The sequence below is a fragment of the Stigmatopora argus genome, chromosome 18, assembly GCF_051989625.1.
Source record: "Stigmatopora argus isolate UIUO_Sarg chromosome 18, RoL_Sarg_1.0, whole genome shotgun sequence".
NCBI lineage: Eukaryota > Metazoa > Chordata > Actinopteri > Syngnathiformes > Syngnathidae > Stigmatopora > Stigmatopora argus.
This window is the reverse complement of record NC_135404.1, coordinates 5,446,127-5,467,539: the sequence shown is the minus strand read 5'-3', so window position 1 is coordinate 5,467,539 and position 21,413 is coordinate 5,446,127. Positions and strand designations below refer to the sequence as shown.

The following is a 21,413-nucleotide window of genomic DNA, read 5'->3' as shown; positions in this document are numbered from 1 at the left end:
AAAACAGCAACGGTAAGCACAAAAATAGAGATTGAAGCAGTCAATCATGCCAAATGGCAAAGTGAATTTTGCTGATGGGCGGCCTCACTTCCAGCAGCTTGCTTTTCTCCGAGTCGTGCGGCCTGATGTGTCGTTTGGCCAAATCGTCGATCTTCTTCTTGAGATGAGCGTTCTCTTTCCTGATTCGTTCCATTTCTGCATCGGTTTTAGAGGAAGAGCTTCCCGATTTGAAGCCCAGTTTGGCGACGAGGCTTTCTTTTGCTCCTTTGGATGTCATGCTGACTCCTGTTTACTAAAAAAGGATTTAGACGGTGAAAATTACTGAGCAATTTAAATTGCAATGTTTTTCTTTATCAAAAATTATATATTTAAAAAAACATTATGGTTAAATATGAATTAGAGAATACATTGAGTTATAAAAAAATAATTACAAATATGAAACAACTAGATACAAAACTAAAACACGTAAAAATTACGGAAATGATAAAAAAATGTTACTAATAACAATAATAAAAAATAATTTAAAAAAACAAGAACAGTTACTGCATTTCTTCTTTGCTAAAAAATATCAACATTTGCAATAATTGCAAAAGAAATAAGATCATTTTTCATAAAATTATTATGAATTAAAACAATTTTAACAACCAAAATAAATGAATAACACAATATTTACTATCAAAACGCCCTCTTAACGAATATAAAGAGAGCAAAATCACGTCTAAAGCCATAATAAACTTTTAAAATACTAATTAAATAAAGCATGTGTTGCAGTACTCATTTTAACATCATACATCCACAAACTATTGCGCTTAGTTATGTAAACATAAACATATTAGGCCAGCCAAACGAAGAGAGCATCCGTCATCAGCAAAATAAAGTTTTAAATGTTTCACCAAACATTTCAATGTTGAATTTATGAAATCGAAAGCTGGAAGTTGTCAAAAAGAGCCAAGCAAAAGCACTCACGAATAAATAAGATCGTAGATTTGTTGTAAAAAATGATCCGTCCGCCAACGTCAAACGAGTTTCACTTCCTCAAATTTGAAATGCAGCGCCTTGACGTCAGTTCCGCCAAGAGCGGAAGTCTGAAATGTTTGAATCCTTTGATGATCAAAGCAAAACACCTGTTTCTTCAGGTAAACCGTCGCGTCTTTCGTGATTATTTGATAGAAAAATGTTTGTAATAACTTTCTTTGGTCATAAAAGAGGAACCTTTACCCTTTAATTTGTCTTTATGTTTAACACTGTTGTTTATAAAGTACAGTGCGCCAGCCGCAGCATGAAGAAACGTACAAATTCGGGAATGAGTATATATCAGTGGCGGTCCGTGCATTTTCTCGTAGTGCCTTCAACGAATCAATCCAACCCTCAAAAACTATTTTATGGCTATAAAACCTCGACTGCACTAAAGCTGCGACACATAAAAATAATCAATAAATCAATGCACAAAAATGGGGTAAAATCCACTTCCTAGCAGCATTTAATGATTAAATACAAATACTGGAGCTTTTCAGACATTACAACCGGGCCAGGGAGGTGATTTCGCCGGCAAAAGACAGCGATGGACGTCAATTGCGAAACGGCAAAAAATGCACTAAAATGGGGTAAAATCCACTTCCTAGCAGCATATGGTGATTAAATACAAATACTGGAGCTTTTCAGACATTACAACCGGGCCAGGGGGGTGATTTTCCCGGGAAAAGACAGCGATGGACGTCTATGGCGAAACGGCAAAAATTGCACTAAAATGGGGTAAAATCCACTTCCTAACAGCATTTAGTGATTAAATACAAACACTGGAGCTTTTCAGAAATCAGAACTTGGCCCACAATTGAAATATTATTTAGAAATATAGCCATACTTTACTCACCAAAAATCCTTTTTAACTGTACACAATATCCATCCTCCTTTCTTTCTTACTTCTTTTATATCGCCATCGAAGCTAATACTGAAAGTCGAGCCTGTCCGGTCATATTTCTGGAATAGTCCGTCTTGAAAATGGCTTTAAATCAACACAACAATATATTTGCTTGTGCAGCCCGCTACAAATACAGTTTGGTAGCTCTGGCTAATGACTAGCCTCAGTTGGTGAAATTGATGACGTATCCCTCCGCCTGCGACAAGGCAATGATGTATCCCTACGCCCGCGACGATACATTGTGGTGTTGCCAACTCGAAATCTGATTGGTTAAAGCAACAGTCTTATCGACGCTTGTTTAAAGCGGCAGACCCCGCAGAACTGATTGTGAAGGCTTTGAGGCAGATTTCTGACCCTGGCAACAAATAATGGCTGAAATGTGATTGGTTAAATGCTTCAATATGAAAACAGACATCTGGAAGCAGTGCAACCAGGGGGGAAAGCAATGAAAGGAAGCTAACAGACAATTTGGAATTATTTAATAAGTATTGATGGACAAAATATAATATATGATTCAGATATTTCTTAGGCCAGCAGAGAAGGCCTTGAAGGCCCTGACGGCCCGCCACTGATATGACACTGGTATGTGTTTGTGTGTGTATATACACATATATATATATATATATATATATATTTATATATATATATATATATATATATATATATATATATATGTATATATGTATTCATATATATATATATATTTATATATATATATGTATTCATATTCATATATTTATTCATTTATTCATTCATTCATTCATTTTCTGAACCGCGTAGGTTTTGGGGTCCTGGTCCCAGGTCGGTCCTCCTGTGTGGAGTTTGCATGTTCTCCTGGGGCTTGCGTGGGTTTTCTCCAGGTACTCCGGTTTCCTCCCACATTCCAAAAACGTGGGCTGGTTTAACACTGTAAATACCCCCTAGATATGATTGTGAGCATGAATGTCTGTCTCCTCGTCCCCTTCAATTAGCTGGCCACCAATTCAGGGTTTCCCCCACATGTGCCTGAAGTCAGCGGGGATAGGCTCCAGCACCCCTCACGACTCTCGTGAGGATAAGCGGGCCAGAAAATGACATATATAGCTAATTAAACTAACATATCTAAAGGAAAGTTGATAAAACAGACAAGAAAACAAACTACAATTACGATTTTGATTTGTTTTTGGAGGTTCTGTTGTTCAACAGAAATATATTTTTACCTTTTTTATGAGGAAGTTATCAAACAGAATCCAAACTTTGAATTGACAACCTTCTGCTCAGTTACTTTATTGGACTGTTTGGATGCCTTTGATGATAGGCAGGCAGCAATAATTCAAATTAATTGGATGTCAGTCACTGTCAATGGCAGTCAGTGAGCTAAGTGCCTATTAGTTAAATGAAGACCAGTTCAATGTGTTTTTGTTGGTTAGATGTTAAAAGTCGGTTCGCTCGCCACTGCCCTAGCTGTAATTAATCGCACTAATGACTTTGCTGTAAACACAAACTGCAACATTATCAGTGTTGTAGCTAAAAAATTGATTTGCTTTGCAGAACACAGCAAGCAATGACAAAATAGGGGAATATTTTGCACCTTTTAATTTGGAATGTCCATTGTTGATGAATTTGTGGGTGGGATACTCTGCCTCGGCTAAGCGTGGCATGCATTTCCAAATAGTCTAGAGCTGTGGTATTTAACTTATCTTTGTCCACAATACAGTTATGGTTTAATTTAAAGGGCTTATATGTCTGCCTGGAATAAATGGATTGGCAAAAGAATCCACGATGTATTAGTGACTTATAAAATGTCTAAATCTTCATTTTTCAAAACAAATTTGGTCTTTAGACAATAATAATTTATTGTCTCATCTCGTTTTCTGAACCACTTTATCCTCATTAGATTCGCGGGGGTACTGGAGCCAATCCCAGCTCGGTGGCCAGCCGATCGCAAGGCACAAGGAGACGGACAACCATGCTCACTCACACCATACCTAGGGGCAATTTATAGTGTCCAATCAGCCTACCATGCATGTTTTGGAATGTGGGAGGAAACCAGAGTACTCCGAGGAAACCCACGCAGGCCCAGGGAGAACATGCAAACTCCACACAGGTGGACGTGACCAGGACACCAGAGCTGTGAGGCCGATGCGCTAACCACTTGCGCCGGGCCGCCCTATTATTGTAATATATTTCTTATTCTTATTCTAATTCGAACTCTTTTGCTTATTCTTTTCTCTTGTTCTTCGTCTTCTTGTTGTTGTTCTTGTTCTTGTTCTTGTTCTTGTTCTTGTTCTTGTTCTTGTTCTTGTTCTTGTTCTTGTTCTTGTTCTTGTTCTTGTTCTTGTTCTTGTTCTTGTTCTTGTTCTTGTTCTTGTTCTTGTTCTTGTTCTTGTTCTTGTTCTTGTTCTTGTTCTTGTTCTTGTTCTTGTTCTTGTTCTTGTTCTTCTTCTTGTTCTTGTTCTTCTTCTTGTTCTTCTTCTTCTTCTTCTTCTTGTTCTTCTTCTTCTTCTTCTTCTTGTTCTTCTTCTTCTTCTTCTTGTTCTTCTTCTTCTTCTTCTTGTTCTTCTTCTTGTTCTTCTTCTTCTTCTTCTTGTTCTTCTTCTTCTTCTTCTTCTTCTTGTTCTTCTTCTTCTTCTTCTTCTTCTTCTTCTTCTTCTTCTTGTTCTTCTTCTTGTTCTTCTTCTTCTTCTTCTTCTTGTTCTTCTTCTTGTTCTTGTTCTTGTTCTTCTTCTTGTTCTTCTTCTTGTTCTTGTTCTTCTTGTTCTTCTTCTTGTTCTTCTTGTTCTTGTGTTGAATGAGTCAATCTTGGAAATAATGTATAATCAAGACAAACAATTGATGTTTCCTTAATTATGATTAAAGGTGATTAACTGCAGTTCATTTAACAATAGTACATGTGATTGATAGGTTTGTTTTGATTTCCCATCCAAGCTTGTAAAGATATTTACATAAATACATGTGTAGAATCAATGCAGAAATAACACAACCTATTACACTTTGATGAATTTCTTGTAGCTGCAGTTCATTTAACAAAAAAACAGAGTGAAATCAATGCGATTCATTTAGTTTAATCTCAAAGAGTTGCAGTTACCTTCCCCATCAATAGCGATAGTTCAAATGGATTTGATGTTGATCTCAGTCAATGACAGTGAATACGTTAAGCAGGGTAAGGTTGTGGAATTTGTTCTGGGACTACTGTTGACTGTTGTCTACCCACAGCCCATCACAGTTGTCGCTCCTGTCAAACTGCAACTGCAAAATGTCTCCTGTGAGGATCTCCCCTGTAGAGCTGATTAAAGATACAGCGGCGACACAACAGAATGACAAGTCACACGTCACCGCTTTGAGTGTAGAAGGGAACCTGCAAAAAGTGAGTAGATGCCAGCGAGACGGTTTGACATTCTGGGGATTTTTTTCCTTGATTTTCACCATCTGTTTCTTAGTGATTCACAAAGTTGGCAGAATCTCAGCCTCCTAACGAGAGTTGGCGGGCTAGCGTATGTGTGTGTGTGATGGAGATGGGGCTGGTGGGGCCTTGGCTGGCGGATCAGTCTCTTGGTGTGTCAGCATCATCGCCTGAAACAGACCCACCACTTGGCAGGAGACCACATGCTGACCGGCAGTGTTGTCTGAATGGTCTTACTCCCACTGTAGCTGTTAGTATAGCAGTTTTATTTTTTTTGACCATTTAGTGGCCATAACTGATTTATACTCAGGCTTCTCTGGGCCGGGGTCATACCCTTAAAATGATCACAGAACCTGCATGCAGCTTTAATCAGCGATTGGATGGAATGCAGCTTTTAACAGGGTTCCCCATTGGCCACGAGGTGTACTAAATAATCAGAAAGTATATATGAAAATGGCAGAATCATTCAAAAGTGACCCAAATTAAGAAAAATGTTACCCAGGTATGTCTCAAAATCCACGGTACACGGTCGATTGGTCGCCAGTCTTTTGGTCACCGATCTTTTGGTCGCTGGTCTTTTGGTTATTGATAATTACCATTTAAATCGTTGCTCAAATTCCCTAAATACAAACTGCGAATTAATATTTAGTCATACTTAATGCCCTATTAAATATTAGGCTAAAGAAAAGCTCCAAATTTCCCGGACTTTTATTGTTTTTTGTTGGAGAACTTGTTAAGACCCTGACTGAAGTAGCTTCTTAAAGGGACAACGCATGTACATACAAACTCTTATACACTCACACGTCGGCTCAGTGAAACTGCTCATGGCCATTGTTGGCTTTTATTGATGCGGAGACCGTGTTGTTTTACCTTGTTTTGTCGCCGGTCTTTTGGTCATCGGTCTTTTGGTCATCAGTCTTTTGGTCGCTGGTGTTTTGGTCGCCGGTCTTTTGGTCACCCGTTGTTGCGGTCCGGGCGACCAAAAGACCGGCGACCAATTGACTGCACACGAAATCAACAGAACGTTACCTTAAATGCACCAAAACAAAAAAGGAGTGTTCTAAAAACCAGCAAGAAGTGAGCCAAAATTAATAAGAAGTAGCTTGAAAATACTCCAAAATTAACAGTAAGGGATCAAACATTATAATGAAGTGACCCAGAGGTATCCCAAAATTAAATGAATTCTCCCCCCCATCAACGGGAATTAAGTGACCGATGTATAAATGCCTGAAATTTAACACAGGAGGTAAATTGAAGAGGACCCAAAATCTGAAGGAAGTAGCCAATAATGAACAGCAAATTACCCAAAATGACTCTAAATCAATAGAAAGTGACCCAAAATGGATAGGATGAGACCTGGAAATGACCTGTAATAAACAGTGCCATAAAAATGCCCCAAAACCTGTGAGAAGTGAGCCAAAAATAATAAGAAGTAACCTCGCAATGCTTCTAAATCAAAGGGAAGTGATAAAAAAATGATCATATCTCAAAATCACAGAAAGCCCCCCAATCAACAGAAAATAAGTGACCTATAAATGTGTAAAATCCAACGATTGGTGACCTGAAAATGATCCAAAATCGGAAGGTGGTGACAAATTTAAGGTAACCCGTGGGTAGTGACCAAATAGAAGAGCAAGGCAACCCCGCACACTTTCTATGAAAAAAATTCATTTTCTTGTCTGATGTAGGAATTTATCATATAATAAACACTTTTTGTTAAAGAGGTAGGCTTTCTCTTTAACCTAAACTGTACTGCCTGGTTACAAGGCGATATTAAATAAAGCTGAACAATATCGACAACCTTTCAGCCACCTACGAGACTTGTTTACACGCAAAGTGTAATGCAATAGATAACCTTAAACGCACCGGCTGAACCGCACACTGATTTCTTTATGTACTGTATCAGCAGGTACTAGGCCAGCGTTGTAAAACAAAGGCCTTAACACAATCATAACCTTGTCAGCCCGTGACACATTTCAGATTGATTTTTCAACGGACCCAAACGTCGCAGATTATTGCGTGCTGGCCGTCCCCAGACCAAAGGAGTGGCGCTTTGTGGCGATAAATCGCTGACGCCGTCCTCTCTGCATGGCTGAGCAACCAAATCGGATCTTTACGTTTTATGACTCCGCGCCAGCGTCGGTTGCGTTGCGCTTTTCAGGGCTGTCGCTCAGGCCCACTCTCCTTATGAAAGCAATATCTCAGGAGCGGCTGGGCGAGGGGATTTCATTACATCTGGCACCCACATACATATTTTTACCATGATTCCAAACGGAACTGCATATAAACAATTTTGTAGCAGCTTTGGTATATAAGGGCAAACCAGTTAGAGCACAGAGGCTAGATCTGGCCCGTTAATTATTAATACTACTCAATAAATTAAGATTTCATCAAAATTTTGTGCTCAAGGACTACAGAAATTTGAAAATATTTATTGTTTTTTACTTACTAATGTTTTTATTTAAAAACCAAAAAGTTAATTTTACCCCAACAAAATCCCCCCATAGTTTTGCTTTTAAACAAAAATATTTTTTGTAAAAGTCCAAATCTCAAGGAGGGTTCTAAAACATTTAGTGTTGTTTTGCCCTTGTATTTAAAAAAATACATAAATAAATTTGCATTTTTTTTGTTGCTGCAATTTTTCATCTATTTACCGGCCGTTCTACGTTCCTACCTTTATCGCGACATTGCGACAGCCAAACAGTATTTAACAGGATATACATACTGCTAATCAAAGGAAGCTGCTATATATTGTCATATGTTATATATTCAATTATCATATCATTATTATCATAATTCAATTAATATATTATACTCCAATTTCTTGTACAAACTTAGACTTGCAAAAGCATTTGGAAGTTTTCTCAGCTGCATTGTGGCAAATGCCGACTTGAAATTGCACCACTGCTTAGTTTGAAAAGAAAAGACAACTTATTTTTGCTCTATGTACAATATAGTTCTCATAAATATAAAGTAAGATTCATTGGAAAATATTGGCACAATGAAATCATAAACGTATTTTAAATATATTGTGAATACAGTGTACCACTACGATGTTCAATACAATATTCATTATTGGGATGTGTTAATACCTGAAATCCTCAATTCGAGAAGGATTCATATATTTAATAAAGGGGGAAAAAATATCATTGAAAGATTTTGAAGAGTTGGATGAAGTGGCTGGGTAGAGGGAAGTCTGGGCTTCCCTGCGGAAGTTGCTGCCCCAGTGACCTGATCACGAGCTGTGGGTTATGACGGAAAGAACATGTTCTCTGATACAAACATCTGAAATGAGTTTCCTCCTCAGGATATCCGGACTCTCCCTTAGAGATAAGGTGTGAAGCTCGGTCATCCGGAAGAAGCTCTGAGAGGAGCCAGATGAGTTGGCTCGGGCATCAAATCAGGATGCCTCCTGGACGCCTCCCTGGTGAGGTGTTCCGGCCACGTTTAAGTGGGAAGAGGCCGGGATGACGACTCGGGGCACGCTGGGGAGGGAACACCTTGGGATCGGTTCACCAATAGGTATTTCCAGATACACCTTAAGATAAGAAAAACATCTGACGCATATCCAGGTTTTCTTGCAAGAGAGAATCAATCCTGACTCGTCCTCATCCTAGATCATTCTGATGACTCGATGTCTCTCTTGCTAATTTATTTCATAAGATTCACAACATTCATCTCAGCTCTCAAAACAATTGTAGGTCTGTCGAATCTTCCCAAGGGAGTGCTGTGGACAACACTGTCAGAAGTCAAAACAATTTACAGTCCTCCGAATCTTTCCAAGAGAGTTTTGATGTGAGCGACCGTGTGAGAGGTCGATGTTTCTCAAAACAATTGTTGAATGTCCTACGGATCCCAAGGGAACTCGATGTTTCGGTGTGAACAATTGCTTTGAGAAGTCCATGTGCAAGGGGAGTTACCTTCCCGTTGTTTATCACGGTTGCAAGCAGATGTACTAAAAATGTCTTTTTTAATGTTAAAAAGCTTCATTGCCAGCACATATATACTATATATATATATATATATATACACACACATACACACACGTATGTTTCGGTGTGAACAATTGTTTTGAGAAGTCCATGTGCAAGGGGAGTTACCTTCCCGTTGTATATATGTATATATGTGTATATATATACATATACACACATACACATGTATATATGTATATATATACACATGTATATATGTATGTATATATATACATACATACATGTATATATGTATATATACACATGTATGTGTGTATGTATATATATACATATATACATGTGTGTATATATACACATATATATATATATATATACATATATACATGTGTATACATGTATATATGTGTGTATATATATATGTGTATATATATGTATATGCATATGTATATGTATGTATGTATATATGTGTATATGTGTATATGTGTATATGTATGTATATGTGTAAATGTGTGTATATATGTGTATATGTGTATATGTGTATATGTGTATATGTGTACATTTGTATATGTGTATATATATATATATATATAAATATAATGATTATATTTCTAACATAAAAATAAAGCAAAGCGTTCTTCATTGCAGGCAAATCTATAATAGAGATAACCCTAACAGATCCTATCGGAAGAGTTGGATGAAGTGGCTGGGTAGAGGGAAGTCTGGGCTTCCCTTCTGAAGTTGCTGCCCCCGTGACCTGACCTTGGATAAGCGGAAGAAGATGATGAAAGAATTTTGTAACCTGCTTTTTATAATGAAGTGTTCTTTTGATTCCAGAGCGGTTTTGAACACACCACTAAGGCTTGTGGCCGACAACTTCTGAATGAGGACAACTCAACTCAGCATTTTTATATCATCTGGTCATTTAATAGTGTTTGGGTCAACTTTTCATATGATAAAAGGACACCTGCAACCTAGCTAGGTATGACTTATGTGTATTTTTATCAATTTAAACAGTGGTCAAGTAATATTTTGATCTTTGGTCCCCGTTCTTGTCTCATTTTCAACTTTCTTGACCCAATATTTAAATTGTCTTTCCAGATTCCTGGGTAAGCCCACACTATGACCCGACGCCAAGAGAAGACAGCAAAGATTGAGGTGTGTGACTTCTACCTTGAGTTTTCAATTAATTAGGAGCCTAATAGAAATTCCTCTGGCCTTTATAGTTCAAGAACTGTGTTTACATTTTTTTTTAAAAGCTTGAAAAATTCTGCAATCCTGATGTAATGGAGCGTGGAGTGATATTAGATATGTTTTTCTGTTGACATGGAATCAACAGCCGCTATCACAGCAGTATAATCATGTCAGACAGAAATACCCGCAGAAAATGTTGTTAATGAACCCAATATTAGCAGGCGCAATGCAGAAGAACTGCAGATTTGATTTCCTTCACGCTGTTCCGCCATGGACACATTTGACAGTGATACATTTTAATGAACTGAAAGACTGAACAGCATGCGGTATTAAGAAGTAACTATATAAAATACCACCTGCTGTTGTTTTTGATGGTGATTGCAATTCATCAAGACGAATCCTAGAATAATCTAAATATACCTTCTGTTGATTTTACTTAGTTTCATTCATTTTATTTAAGTAGAGTTAAATTTATTTGGCTGTAAAAGCGAGGCAATTAATCACATTTATTTCTTCCGACAATAAAAGTAGCAAGTCAAGATTGTTCTAAGTATTTTGCGCGTGTTAGTTTGGCATTAATTCCACTATTTTACTACTATCTTTCACAAGCTTGGGTCAGAAGTACAAGCAGTGTGATTAATTGCATTGTTGAATTAACTGCAATTCATCGAGATTAATCCAGATTAATATAAACTATTTCTTTGTGTAGATTTTACATTATTTCAAAAATGAACTGTCATTCACTGCCATTGACACTGATAGACATCAACATTCTTTCAATTTGGACGGTTGGCATTAAGTGATCATGTTTTACTGCCATTGACAGTGAAAGACGTCCAATCCAATTTGACTGGATGGCTACTGCTTGAATATAAATGTAAAAATTGCAATTTAGGATGTTTGAGCAGTTTTTGGCTTAATGTATTTAATAACAATATCCACCAAATCTTAACAGAAACTGCCCTGCAATTGGCTGGCCACCATTTGGGCGTGTTCCCCCTTGGTGCCCATAGTTATCAGGGATTGAAAATAAATGAATGACTCTTAACAGAATGTAAACTCACTGCCAATAACAACAATGCTATATATTAACAAAAAAACAAGAGAGTTTATTGTGTGTTCTTAGTTCCCTTTTTTTCCACAACATGGATTTGAATTCTAAAAATTTGCCATCTTTACGGAAATAACTTTTCTCCGCATGGTAAATTTTGCCAATTTAAACCAAAAGAGAACTTTAAAAGCATTCACCCAACGAACAGATTAGAGACTTGCAAGATAATTGTGCTGTTAAAAGCAAAGTCTCAAGCAACGGCGCAGCAGAATGATTTGAGCCAGCGATTAAATCGTACTTCTCGGGAGGAGCGTAAAACGTCCCCACAAGTCACATTTCTAAGCGTAACTATCAATTCGAGCATGTAATGAGGGGACGTTTCCTGGCAAGAGTTGTGGTTAAGGGAATAAACAGGTCTAAAGTGTTGGAGGAAACAATACAAATGCGATGGGATCACTGGCTCTCAGCACCATCAGTTGTGGGAGGCGTTCAAAGATGAGGGAATTAACAAACTCATCACAATAAGTATGTGTTTTGATTGGATATTCATGACTGTTATTTGGGAAATCAAGGCAAAGAGATAATGTGTTAATCTTGATTGATCTCAATGAATTTCAATTAATCTTACATTGACGACAGTTATTTCTTCTGATCAGACGTTATGCGTAATATTTCATGCAGAAAAATATGTGATTATTATGATCTTGGTTATTCTTAATCAATTAAATCAATCAAAAGCCTTTATTTTCGTCATACACAGCTGCGTATAACAAAATTGGTGGTGCTACTCCACAACGTGCGTTTTCCCAGTAAAAAAATACATAAATAAGTAATATAAAAATATAAAAAGTCAAATCCTGGCAAGGTAAATTCTAAAATATTGCACAATCTAAGATATTGCACGTTGTTATTGCACACCCCGAAGTTATTGCACAGACGGGATTGTGTGTCGTGCTTACGCAAGTTCAGAGTTAATGAGTAGAAGTTACTTTAATAAGAAATTTGTTTAATCGCATTGTTTTACTTCTGACAGTGATCACTTGTGTTGTTTGTTGGAACACTAATTCCAGTTACTCCATTTTTTTCTCACCTGACTCCATGTCATCATTAACCTATTCTTGTCATGACAATGTATTCAAAAAATCACGAGAAGCATGGTCAAATGCGTGTGTTTGTTGTTTTACCTTGTTTTGTCGCCGGTCTTTTGGTCGTCGGTCTTTTGGTCGTCGGTCTTTTGGTCGTCGGTCTTTTGGTCGTCGGTCTTTTGGTCGTCGGTCTTTTGGTCGTCGGTCTTTTGGTCGTCGGTCTTTTGGTCGCCGGTCTTTTGGTCACCGGTCTTTTGGTCGCGGTCTTTTGGTCGCCCCAACCGCGACAACGGGCGACCAAAAGACCGGCGACCAAAAGACCGGCGACCAAAAGACCGGCGACCAAAAGACCGGTGACCAAAAGACAGACCGACGACCAAAAGACCGGCGACAAAACAAGGTAAAACAACACGGTCTACGCATCAATAAAAGCCAACAATGGCCATGAGCAGTTTCACTGAGCTGACGTGTGAGTGTATAAGAGTTTGTATGTACATGCGTTGTCCCTTTAAGAAGCTACGTCAGTCAGGGTCTTAACAAGTTCTCCAACCAAAAACAATAAAAGTCCGGCAAATTTTGAGCTTTTCTTTAGCCTAATAATTACTAGGGCATTAAGTATGACTAAATAGTAATTCGCAGTTTGGATTTAGGGAATTTGAGCAACGATTTAAATGGTAATTATCACTTACCTTCCGGGTGACCAAAAGACCGGCGACCAATCGACCGTGTACCGATGAAATGGCACCTTCATAATAGGAAGTCTTACTAAATTTGACTAATATTTAGAGGAGTGAAATGCATATGAAATTCCTTGTGTGTACCAGCGGCGTTGCAGGAAGCAAAATAACGCAAAAACAACAACAACAAAAATGGTTTTAATCTTTCAAGATGTTAATTGGATTGATCTTGGAGTGACAAAGAGCCGTGTGATGAAATTGCTCCTTTATACTAAATGTTTTTTGATTTAACTCACTTCACGGAAAGGCTTTTAAATCCTATAAACGAGCTGGCGAGAGGACTAAAGTTGGAGGAGAAACCTTTGTGAAGCCACTGATGCCGAAAGACGAGCACATAAAACAGGAAGAGTCTTAAACACAGAATAAATGGAATATTTATGATAAACATTGTAAAATAATACTTAGGTGAAAAAAGTGATTGAAATAAGCATTTTCCCCAAATGGTTTACAAGTTAGAACCTGATGAAAATACCTTTTAGTGCCCGTCAAGAGAAAAATAGAAACACAAACCAGAGACCTGACAAGCAATTTGAACATCATGACAAATAGAATTTAATACGTTTTTGCGTGAAGAGACAGGTCAAATACAGCTTTTTCAATAAGTGTCTCCTACTGGTAGGAAGTAGTAGTTACAATGAACTTTTTCTGTCTATTGTTTATATCGCCATCTATTAGTTCTTGCAATACCCATATTGGGATTCTGATGCAATAATAGTACTATCAATCGGCCTCAAGATGTCCCCACCTCCATTCCCTAGCATAGTTGCTTCTCCTGTCTATCGTGTGTGAGTAATGTATGCTAGATAATTGAAAATAGCAGCACATTATCCATTCAGATCACAGAATATTTGTTCCAATATCAATCATTGGTGGCACTTTAACAGAAAATGAAACAATAACCAGTGCCAGAAAGTTGGGATTAATTTGTATTTAATCACATTCACCATTTAACTCGTGATGAAACCATGATTAAATGTTTACATTGATTATTGAATTTTGTCAATATATGATTCCCCCACCCTTACACTTAGTGTATACACGCCACCTCTATATAAACATGTTTTTCTTCAAAACTTTAAATATGTTATCTTATGTACATTTAAAAAGGCAAACAAAAAACCCATCATATGTTTGATAAATTCAAATATTCAGATGTTGGCTATTAACCTTGTGCGATTGCGTCGAACAGCAAAAAATGCTATTAATTGCTATTAATTTGCAATTTAGTTACCTATTTTTCTTGTGAAATTAACACACAATGCTATACACAATAATACTTATACTTAACTTAACTTCAACTTAGAAAATGTTGCACGTTAAATTCAAGACTACATTTCTAGAATGTACAATTTTAACTCATTGGCTGCCAATGACAACTTTAGCCGTCATATCCGTCTTGATAAAGGGGACAATGGCTATGAATTTTAGTGCCAGTTATGCCTAATTAAAATGGATTTGTTGCCTATCACTCTCAATGGCTGTGAATGAGGTAAACATATTGAAATATCAACTACATGTAATACTAGTACTCACAAGTTTTTAGAAACAAGCCATTTCCTTCCTGTTTTACGTTTTAATAATACCGTATTTTCTCGCATATACGCCCTATTTGTTACAAAAAAAATGATGACTGAATCGGGTACGGCTTATATGCGCACAAATTAGACTTGACATGCACGAAATGCCATAATGCAAGACAATGCAACCAATACGGTCATTTATTTCAAAATAGAGAAAAGATAATGAGATTAAACGCTTAACAAAATTTATTTTGACATCTGCGAATGAAATTCAAGAAAAAAAAACGTATCTTGCATAAAATGTGAAAATACTGCTCGCTCAGGACGCCGCTATCTTACCTAGAGATGACAAACTACACCGCTATGGTCACACTTCCTGGTTGTACTGCTCACGTGACTTCCTTTTTTAATTTGTCTACGTACAGGCAACACCCTTTAGGAATGTTGAATCCATCAGATGATCCTTTCGATTAATACAGTATCTCAGAAATTCCACGTGCAATGATTTTTCTTAAGATTTTCCCTTTAGAAGTAACACATTTGTACTCCCTATTAAAACCATGAATATGTAGGTGAAAATTGTGTCTTATACGATAGAAATGGTAAAATTCAACGATTCTAAGGCAATTTTAAGGCTACGGCTTATACGTGGAGGCGGCTAATATGCGAGAAAATACGGTTAGTCAATGTAATTTATATTTTATAGGTCTTCTTTTTATTGACTTAACTGTACCCTGAGCAACCTTAGGAAAAATAAACGACGTTATTTAGTTAATTATTTTTGGGTTATTTTGCTTTGACATGCAAAACTTTTAAACACAGTTACCACATTCATATTTGAGCAGGTTATGTTCAGTAAAATCACAAATATCTCTTGAGAAAAGAGGGCCCAATGAGTTTCCTTCCTGTGTTTTTGCACTTTAATGCGGCCAAGGGTAATGGAAAATAGCGGCGTGACCTTGCCTTATCCGCCGTTCACTGCTGGCTTTTGGGATATCAGCAAAAACCACATGCCGGGAGACGGCGGGAGAGGTTGCTTTATTTTCTTGGAATGTGGACTATTTCAGCTATGATTAAATCTTTATTTTGCTTTGTATTTCAATATGGACAGTGGGAATTCTCATAGGTTCTTAGTTATGTTACATTAGTTATGCGCGCTATGCCAGTGAGACATTTGGGAGTCAAATAGAGCAGCATAGTCAGATTTTTTTCCGTATAAGTTAATTGATGCCATTGCCGCTGATTGACCTTCAGTATCAAAAGGCAGACACCCTAAATAGCTGAAACATATGCAGAGACAGAAAAGCAGTCACACCCATAATCACACTATCACTGAGTGGGAATCGATCCCACACTGCACCAACGTTAGGCGAATGAACCACTAGGCCACCTGCCATTGACATTATGTATTCATTTTATTTTTAGAAATATTTTGTTTTTAATCCTTATAGTCAAATTTTGAAATCTGAAGATATTCATTAACCACAGATATTTCAACAATGGATGTAATATAACTTGGCATCAGCATCATGTCCAGTGTTGCCTTTGTTGTAGTTAACAGTCGCGTTTCGTTAGTCTTAAAAGCGCCTTAGCAAATTTTGTATTTTGAGTTTCCCCCATGCCTTGCGTAGACAATATTAAATCCCAACTTTCAGTACTCACTTGTATTTCTTCACTTCCAATAACAACATTCTTTCCACTTGGCTCGTGTGCATTGGAAGAATTGAGTCGATGGTAAAAACATTGCTTTCAATCAATTCACTGGTCCACTTCGGACAGTAAAAATGTTATTCAATATTTGATAAAATTAGTGTACTATCACATATTGTTTTAGAGCATCAAGACCACAAAAATCATGACTATTCTACGTCATCTTCAAAACATGGACATTGAGTTGGGAGGACAAAGCATCTTGTGGAGCATGGTAAGCAAGCCACCATCTTTTCCACATTCAACATGGCAGGACAATAAGGTTGTGGTTACGCCTATTGTCGATGCAGGTGTGTAAATGAAGCACATGCGCAGTCGCGCGTCCCTATGAACAGCCATTACTATGATGACGGTCTAACCACTAGCATGCAAACCAGGTAAGGCTGAGAGCAATTTCTGGCTTAAGTGCATTTTATCACGCTACTGGGAGATCTTTTAGGCATCAATTGAGCCTAAAACGCAGACAATCCATTAGTTTAATGCCAGCTTGAACACACCTTCGACAATTTAAGGTTGGGCTCCTTCCCCCCCCCCCCCCCCCCACCCCCCCGGCTGTGTGCCCTATGCATGTGCGGTCGATTGGTCGCCGGTCTTTTGGTCGCCTTTGGTCGCGGTCTTTTGGCCTCCCCGACTGTGACAACGGGCGACCAAAAGACCGGCGACCAAAAGACCGATGACCAAAAGACCGATGACCAAAAGACCGGCGACAAAACAAGGTAAACCAACACGGTCTACGCATCAATAAAAGCCAACAATGGCCATGAGCAGTTTCACTGTGCCGACGTGTGAGCGTATAAGAGTTTGTATGTACATGCACTGTTCCTTTAAGAAGCCACGTCAGTCAGGGTCTTAACAAGTTATCCAACAAAAAACAATAACAGTCCGGGAAATTTTGAGCTTTTCTTTAGCCTAATAATTACTAGGGCATTAAGTATGACTAAATAGTAATTCACAGTTTGTATTCAGGGAATTTGAGCAACGATTTAAATGGTAATTATCACTTGCCTTCCGGGCGACCAAAAGACCAGCGACCAATCGCCCGATGTGACTAGTTAGCTATCTTAGCATTAGTGTCACGAATGACGCTTCCCATTTGACTTAAAAAGTATTTTGGCTGTTTTCTCTCCATTATTGAGTCGTGTAGAAAGACTTAATTTAATCTAACAAAACACAGCAATACTAACTTGTATTTCTTCACTTCCAATAACAACATTCTTTCCACTTGGCTTGTGTGCATTGGAAGAATTGAGTTGATGGTAAAAACATTGCCTTCAATCAATTCACTGGTCCACTTCGGACGGATCAATAGTGTTGTTCTCATATTTGAGAAGACAAATGGATCACTTTCATTGTGAAAGGCGATGAAGTATGGATGAATGATGCAATTGGCAACATGACCCCGATCATGTTACACGCATGATGGAAGTTGTACATGGCTGGACAAAGTTCTACTTGAGTGCTTGGAATGCTGACAGAGGTCAGGGAGCAGCTGGGCCGCTTATATAAAACCAGACCCTGAAACTGACCTGAACCTTCGCAACACCTGAGCTCTTGTCTCGATAAATCTAAAGTTCGACATGTCAATAAAGAAAAAAAACTGCGCACATTTTTGGAGTGAGGATGCTTTGCACTCCCACTTGTCACTCGTTGTAAATTTGCAGACTTTTTATTAAATTATGTGGTTGAAAATTGACAGCCAATGACGGTGCTAGACATCCAACCCAAAATTTGGACTGGAAAGGGCGAATGAAGACAGTCCAATGGATTGGACAGCTACTACCATTAATGGTTCTGAAAGATGAGTATACACAGCCAGTCCTCCCGGTTTAAATTAATTTTCTGCTTATTGTTGTCAATGACAGCGAAGTAGTTAATTTTGGTTCGCGTCCTTGTTAGTTTTAGGGTAGTTGCAAGTTGCTGGTGGTTGATTATTTAATCTCTTTACATTGGGCACATACAATTGATTAGGAGGAATTTTCTGTTTATTTTGGGCGATTTTGTGATTAATTTGGGAGCATGCTCACACGGATGACTATTGTATAATGTTGAATCACCTGTTAATTTTGGGGTGATTTGATTTGATTATTATTAATGGAGATTTCTTTGCAGGTCTGATTTAAAAATCAAAAGTAGTAAATGAAACCAATTTCGTGGACTGTGGGTGCGCCACTTGAAATAAATAGGGCCTTTAAAAATGTATTTGGATTTTTCTACTTTTTTTTTGGAATTATGCTTTTTTTAGGTATAAAAATAGTCACACCATAATCAATGAAAGAGTTCTTCCTATTTTTTTCTATGATTTAATATGAGACTTAAGTCTGTTTCTAATTTTCCAACTCATTAAAATCGTAATTTGCAGCAAATGTTATCATAGCAGATCAGTTTTTAAATAAGGTGCCAAAGTCTTCTACGTTTTTCTTGGTTTTAATTATTATTTTTAGAAAGATAACCCGGTCACAAAAATGGATCAAAGGATGAGCGGATTAAATCTGCATGTGTTTACTTTTTTCCCACCCTATTATTTTGGAAAAAGTGTAAAGAGATAAAAAAAAAATACAACACCCGAAGATACCGATTAGCTGGCCACCAATTCAGGGTGTCCCCCGCCTCTGGTCTAAAGTCACTTGGGATAGGCTCCAGCACCCCCCGCGACCCTAGTTACTCGCGTCTGTCGTCTCAAACGGTGCTTTATTAACTTCCCTTCTGATCTCTTCCTCCATCACTTCAGCAATAGCAGTCATCAGGTCGTTTTGTATTTTGCCCGACGTCCCATAAAACACTTTATTAGTGGACAGCTGGTAATGTAGGGCGGGTGGCGTGAGTGATTAGCACGTTGGCCTCACAGCTCTGGGGTCCTGGGTTCAAATCCAGGTCATGTCCATCTGTGTGGAGTTTGCATGTTCTCCCCGGGCCTGCGTGGGTTTCCTCTGGGTACTTCGGTTTCCTCCCACATTCCAAAACCATGTAGGCTGATTGGACACTCTAAATTGCCCCTAGGTATGAGTGTGAGAGTGAATGATTGTCCGTCTCCTTGTGCCCTGCGATCCTTGGGGGCCGGTTCCGGCCCACGGGCCGTATGTTTGACACCCCTGCTTTAGCCAAATGAATCCCAATTGAAAAAGCATATCCAAGTATGTAACCTTAGAAGTCAAAAACAAACACTGAAGTGCATGTCACCGCAATGTTCATAATGTGCAATATTGTATCTTAAAGTATTAAAGCCCAACCAAAAAGTATTTACAGTACGTTATTATGAAAACAATGTATTCGTTTTGAAGTATTAATGCCCAACCTAAAAGTATTTGCAGCCCCAGCCCCCTGACTAATGCACTCTATGATGAAAACGATCTCTTTTTTTGTGTCTATGTGTAATAGGCGTGGCTGTGGTCAGAGTTTAAAAGACCCGCCGCCACGCCGCCATTTTTCAAAATGGCGGATGAGCCGGAGGCTGGGCGCGTTGGACTGCTGAGCTGCTCAGAATTGACGATTTCCCGAAGAAAGACCCGACAAACTTCTTCCAGGACAATGCAGCGCGTTCGGTACTTTGTCTTTTGGGGATTTCGTAGCCCCAGTTCTCATTTCAAGAGTGCTTTTTGACGGGAACGTGCTTCATTGGCGTGATGTAGCCCCGACGTGGATGCAAACACAAATGTTTGCTAGCAAGTTGGCTACATTGCTTCACCTATTGCTCTTAATGTTTAAAAAGAAACCCTTCCATTGTGTGTTTCAGTCCCTCAACGAGGACAGACTGCTGGGAAACATCAAGAATGTGGATATAACGGCCAAAAAGGAGCAGTTTGTCGGCAAAGTGAGTCTTTTTTTAATAGCTTCTAATTCCTCTACCCGTGTAATTGGATTGGATAACTTTATTCATCCTGTATTCGGGAAATTTTGTTGTTACAGTAATGTTTAGATATCAGCGACCAGTGTTCACGGCTTTCCTAAAGTAGCTTGTTTAGCATCATGATACACTCCAATTTTGAATGAAGACACTTTAACTGGGTTGGCGTTGATTTTTTTAATAGCAAAATCCTGTGTGGGTAACTTACACTCACACTAGTGCCATCAAGTAAAGGTGTAAGGAATAAACAGTACACTTCTAGAATACGTATATACTTTTGCCCTTCCCTTTCCTAAAGGAAGACTTCAGGGCTTGGACCTTTTGATTTTTAATTGTGGTTTTGACAAAACCTAAGCGAGACATTCATTCAACCGTAGCGCAGGGGTCATTTTTGACTCGTTTAAACAACCATTTTTCCTCCGTCTAAGAGTTTTGTGAGACGTATTTAATTTTTTTGATTGAATGGGAGTCATTTGTGCATCAAAATGGTTAAATAAGCAATGACATAATCATGCTGTGGTGTTTTGCAGAGGTTTAAAGCCACGGAGATGGTGGAAGCTGTCCAAATCTACAAGACCCAAGAAGTCGTGTATGACGTAAGACCTGTTTTTCAGGTTATTTGATTTATTATTTTCATGTCGTGTACTAAAAATACTCTATTTTGCTTCTCTTCAAGGTCCACCCAAGTTTACCAAATCAACGCTAAAGAAATGTGACACAGCCTTTGACACCAACATCTTGAGGGCCCCTATCCAGTATCTCCCACCACATCTGAAAAGAGAGATGGGTCCTTCTGATGTTGGTAAAACCTAACTTAGTGTTGTTTTTTGGTCAAATCTTTTGACCTAACTGACCCCCAGTCTATTTTTTTTAATGTTGGACTTAGTCTATTGTGCTTTGACCCTCTTTTTTTCCTCCCCAGAATTCCATCCAGTGCCAAGAACAGATTCATCAATGGAAACACCACCTCATCCTTAAATGCTGGAAGACCTATGTGAACTTCTCAATCACCCCATTTTGTGGGAAAATAAAACCTTTGAAATATA

At 38.3% G+C, this 21,413-nt stretch overlaps 2 protein-coding genes across 5 annotated transcripts in view; one reads left to right on the top strand and one right to left on the bottom strand.

The window, feature by feature from the left end:
- cep55l (centrosomal protein 55 like) overlaps window positions 1-1,117 on the bottom strand; it is a 13,076-nt gene extending 11,959 nt beyond the window's left edge. The window contains exons 1-2 of the mRNA XM_077625615.1: window positions 967-1,117; window positions 89-292 (exon numbers count right to left, since the gene is read on the bottom strand). Of these exons, the coding sequence (XP_077481741.1) occupies window positions 89-277 (189 nt within the window). The 5' untranslated portion in view covers window positions 278-292; window positions 967-1,117. The remainder of the gene's footprint in view (window positions 1-88; window positions 293-966) is intronic.
- Window positions 1,078-21,413, top strand: LOC144092637 (uncharacterized). Of its 4 annotated transcripts, none has more exons than XM_077625618.1 (10): window positions 1,078-1,136; window positions 5,114-5,264; window positions 10,067-10,211; window positions 10,331-10,387; window positions 16,651-16,740; window positions 19,902-20,065; window positions 20,257-20,334; window positions 20,898-20,963; window positions 21,044-21,169; window positions 21,290-21,413. In XM_077625618.1, the coding sequence occupies exons 4-7, from the start codon at window positions 10,352-10,354 to the stop codon at window positions 20,303-20,305; spliced, it is 339 nt and encodes a 112-aa protein (XP_077481744.1). In that variant the 5' UTR covers window positions 1,078-1,136; window positions 5,114-5,264; window positions 10,067-10,211; window positions 10,331-10,351; the 3' UTR covers window positions 20,306-20,334; window positions 20,898-20,963; window positions 21,044-21,169; window positions 21,290-21,413. The 4 variants fall into 4 exon arrangements, with proteins under 4 accessions (XP_077481744.1, XP_077481747.1, XP_077481743.1 ...); XM_077625621.1 differs by having other exon boundaries at window positions 9,878-10,211; window positions 21,044-21,165; XM_077625617.1 differs by having other exon boundaries at window positions 9,878-10,211.

Excerpts from the sequence above, each read along its gene's own strand:
- LOC144092637 (XM_077625618.1), top strand. The coding sequence starts at position 10,352 with ATGACCCGACGCCAAGAGAAGACAGCAAAGATTGAG. Across the intron at positions 10,388-16,650 it reads AGAAGACAGCAAAGATTGAG|AGCATCAAGACCACAAAAAT; the intron begins GTGTGTGACTTC and ends ATATTGTTTTAG. Across the intron at positions 16,741-19,901 it reads AAAGCATCTTGTGGAGCATG|GCGTGGCTGTGGTCAGAGTT; the intron begins GTAAGCAAGCCA and ends TATGTGTAATAG.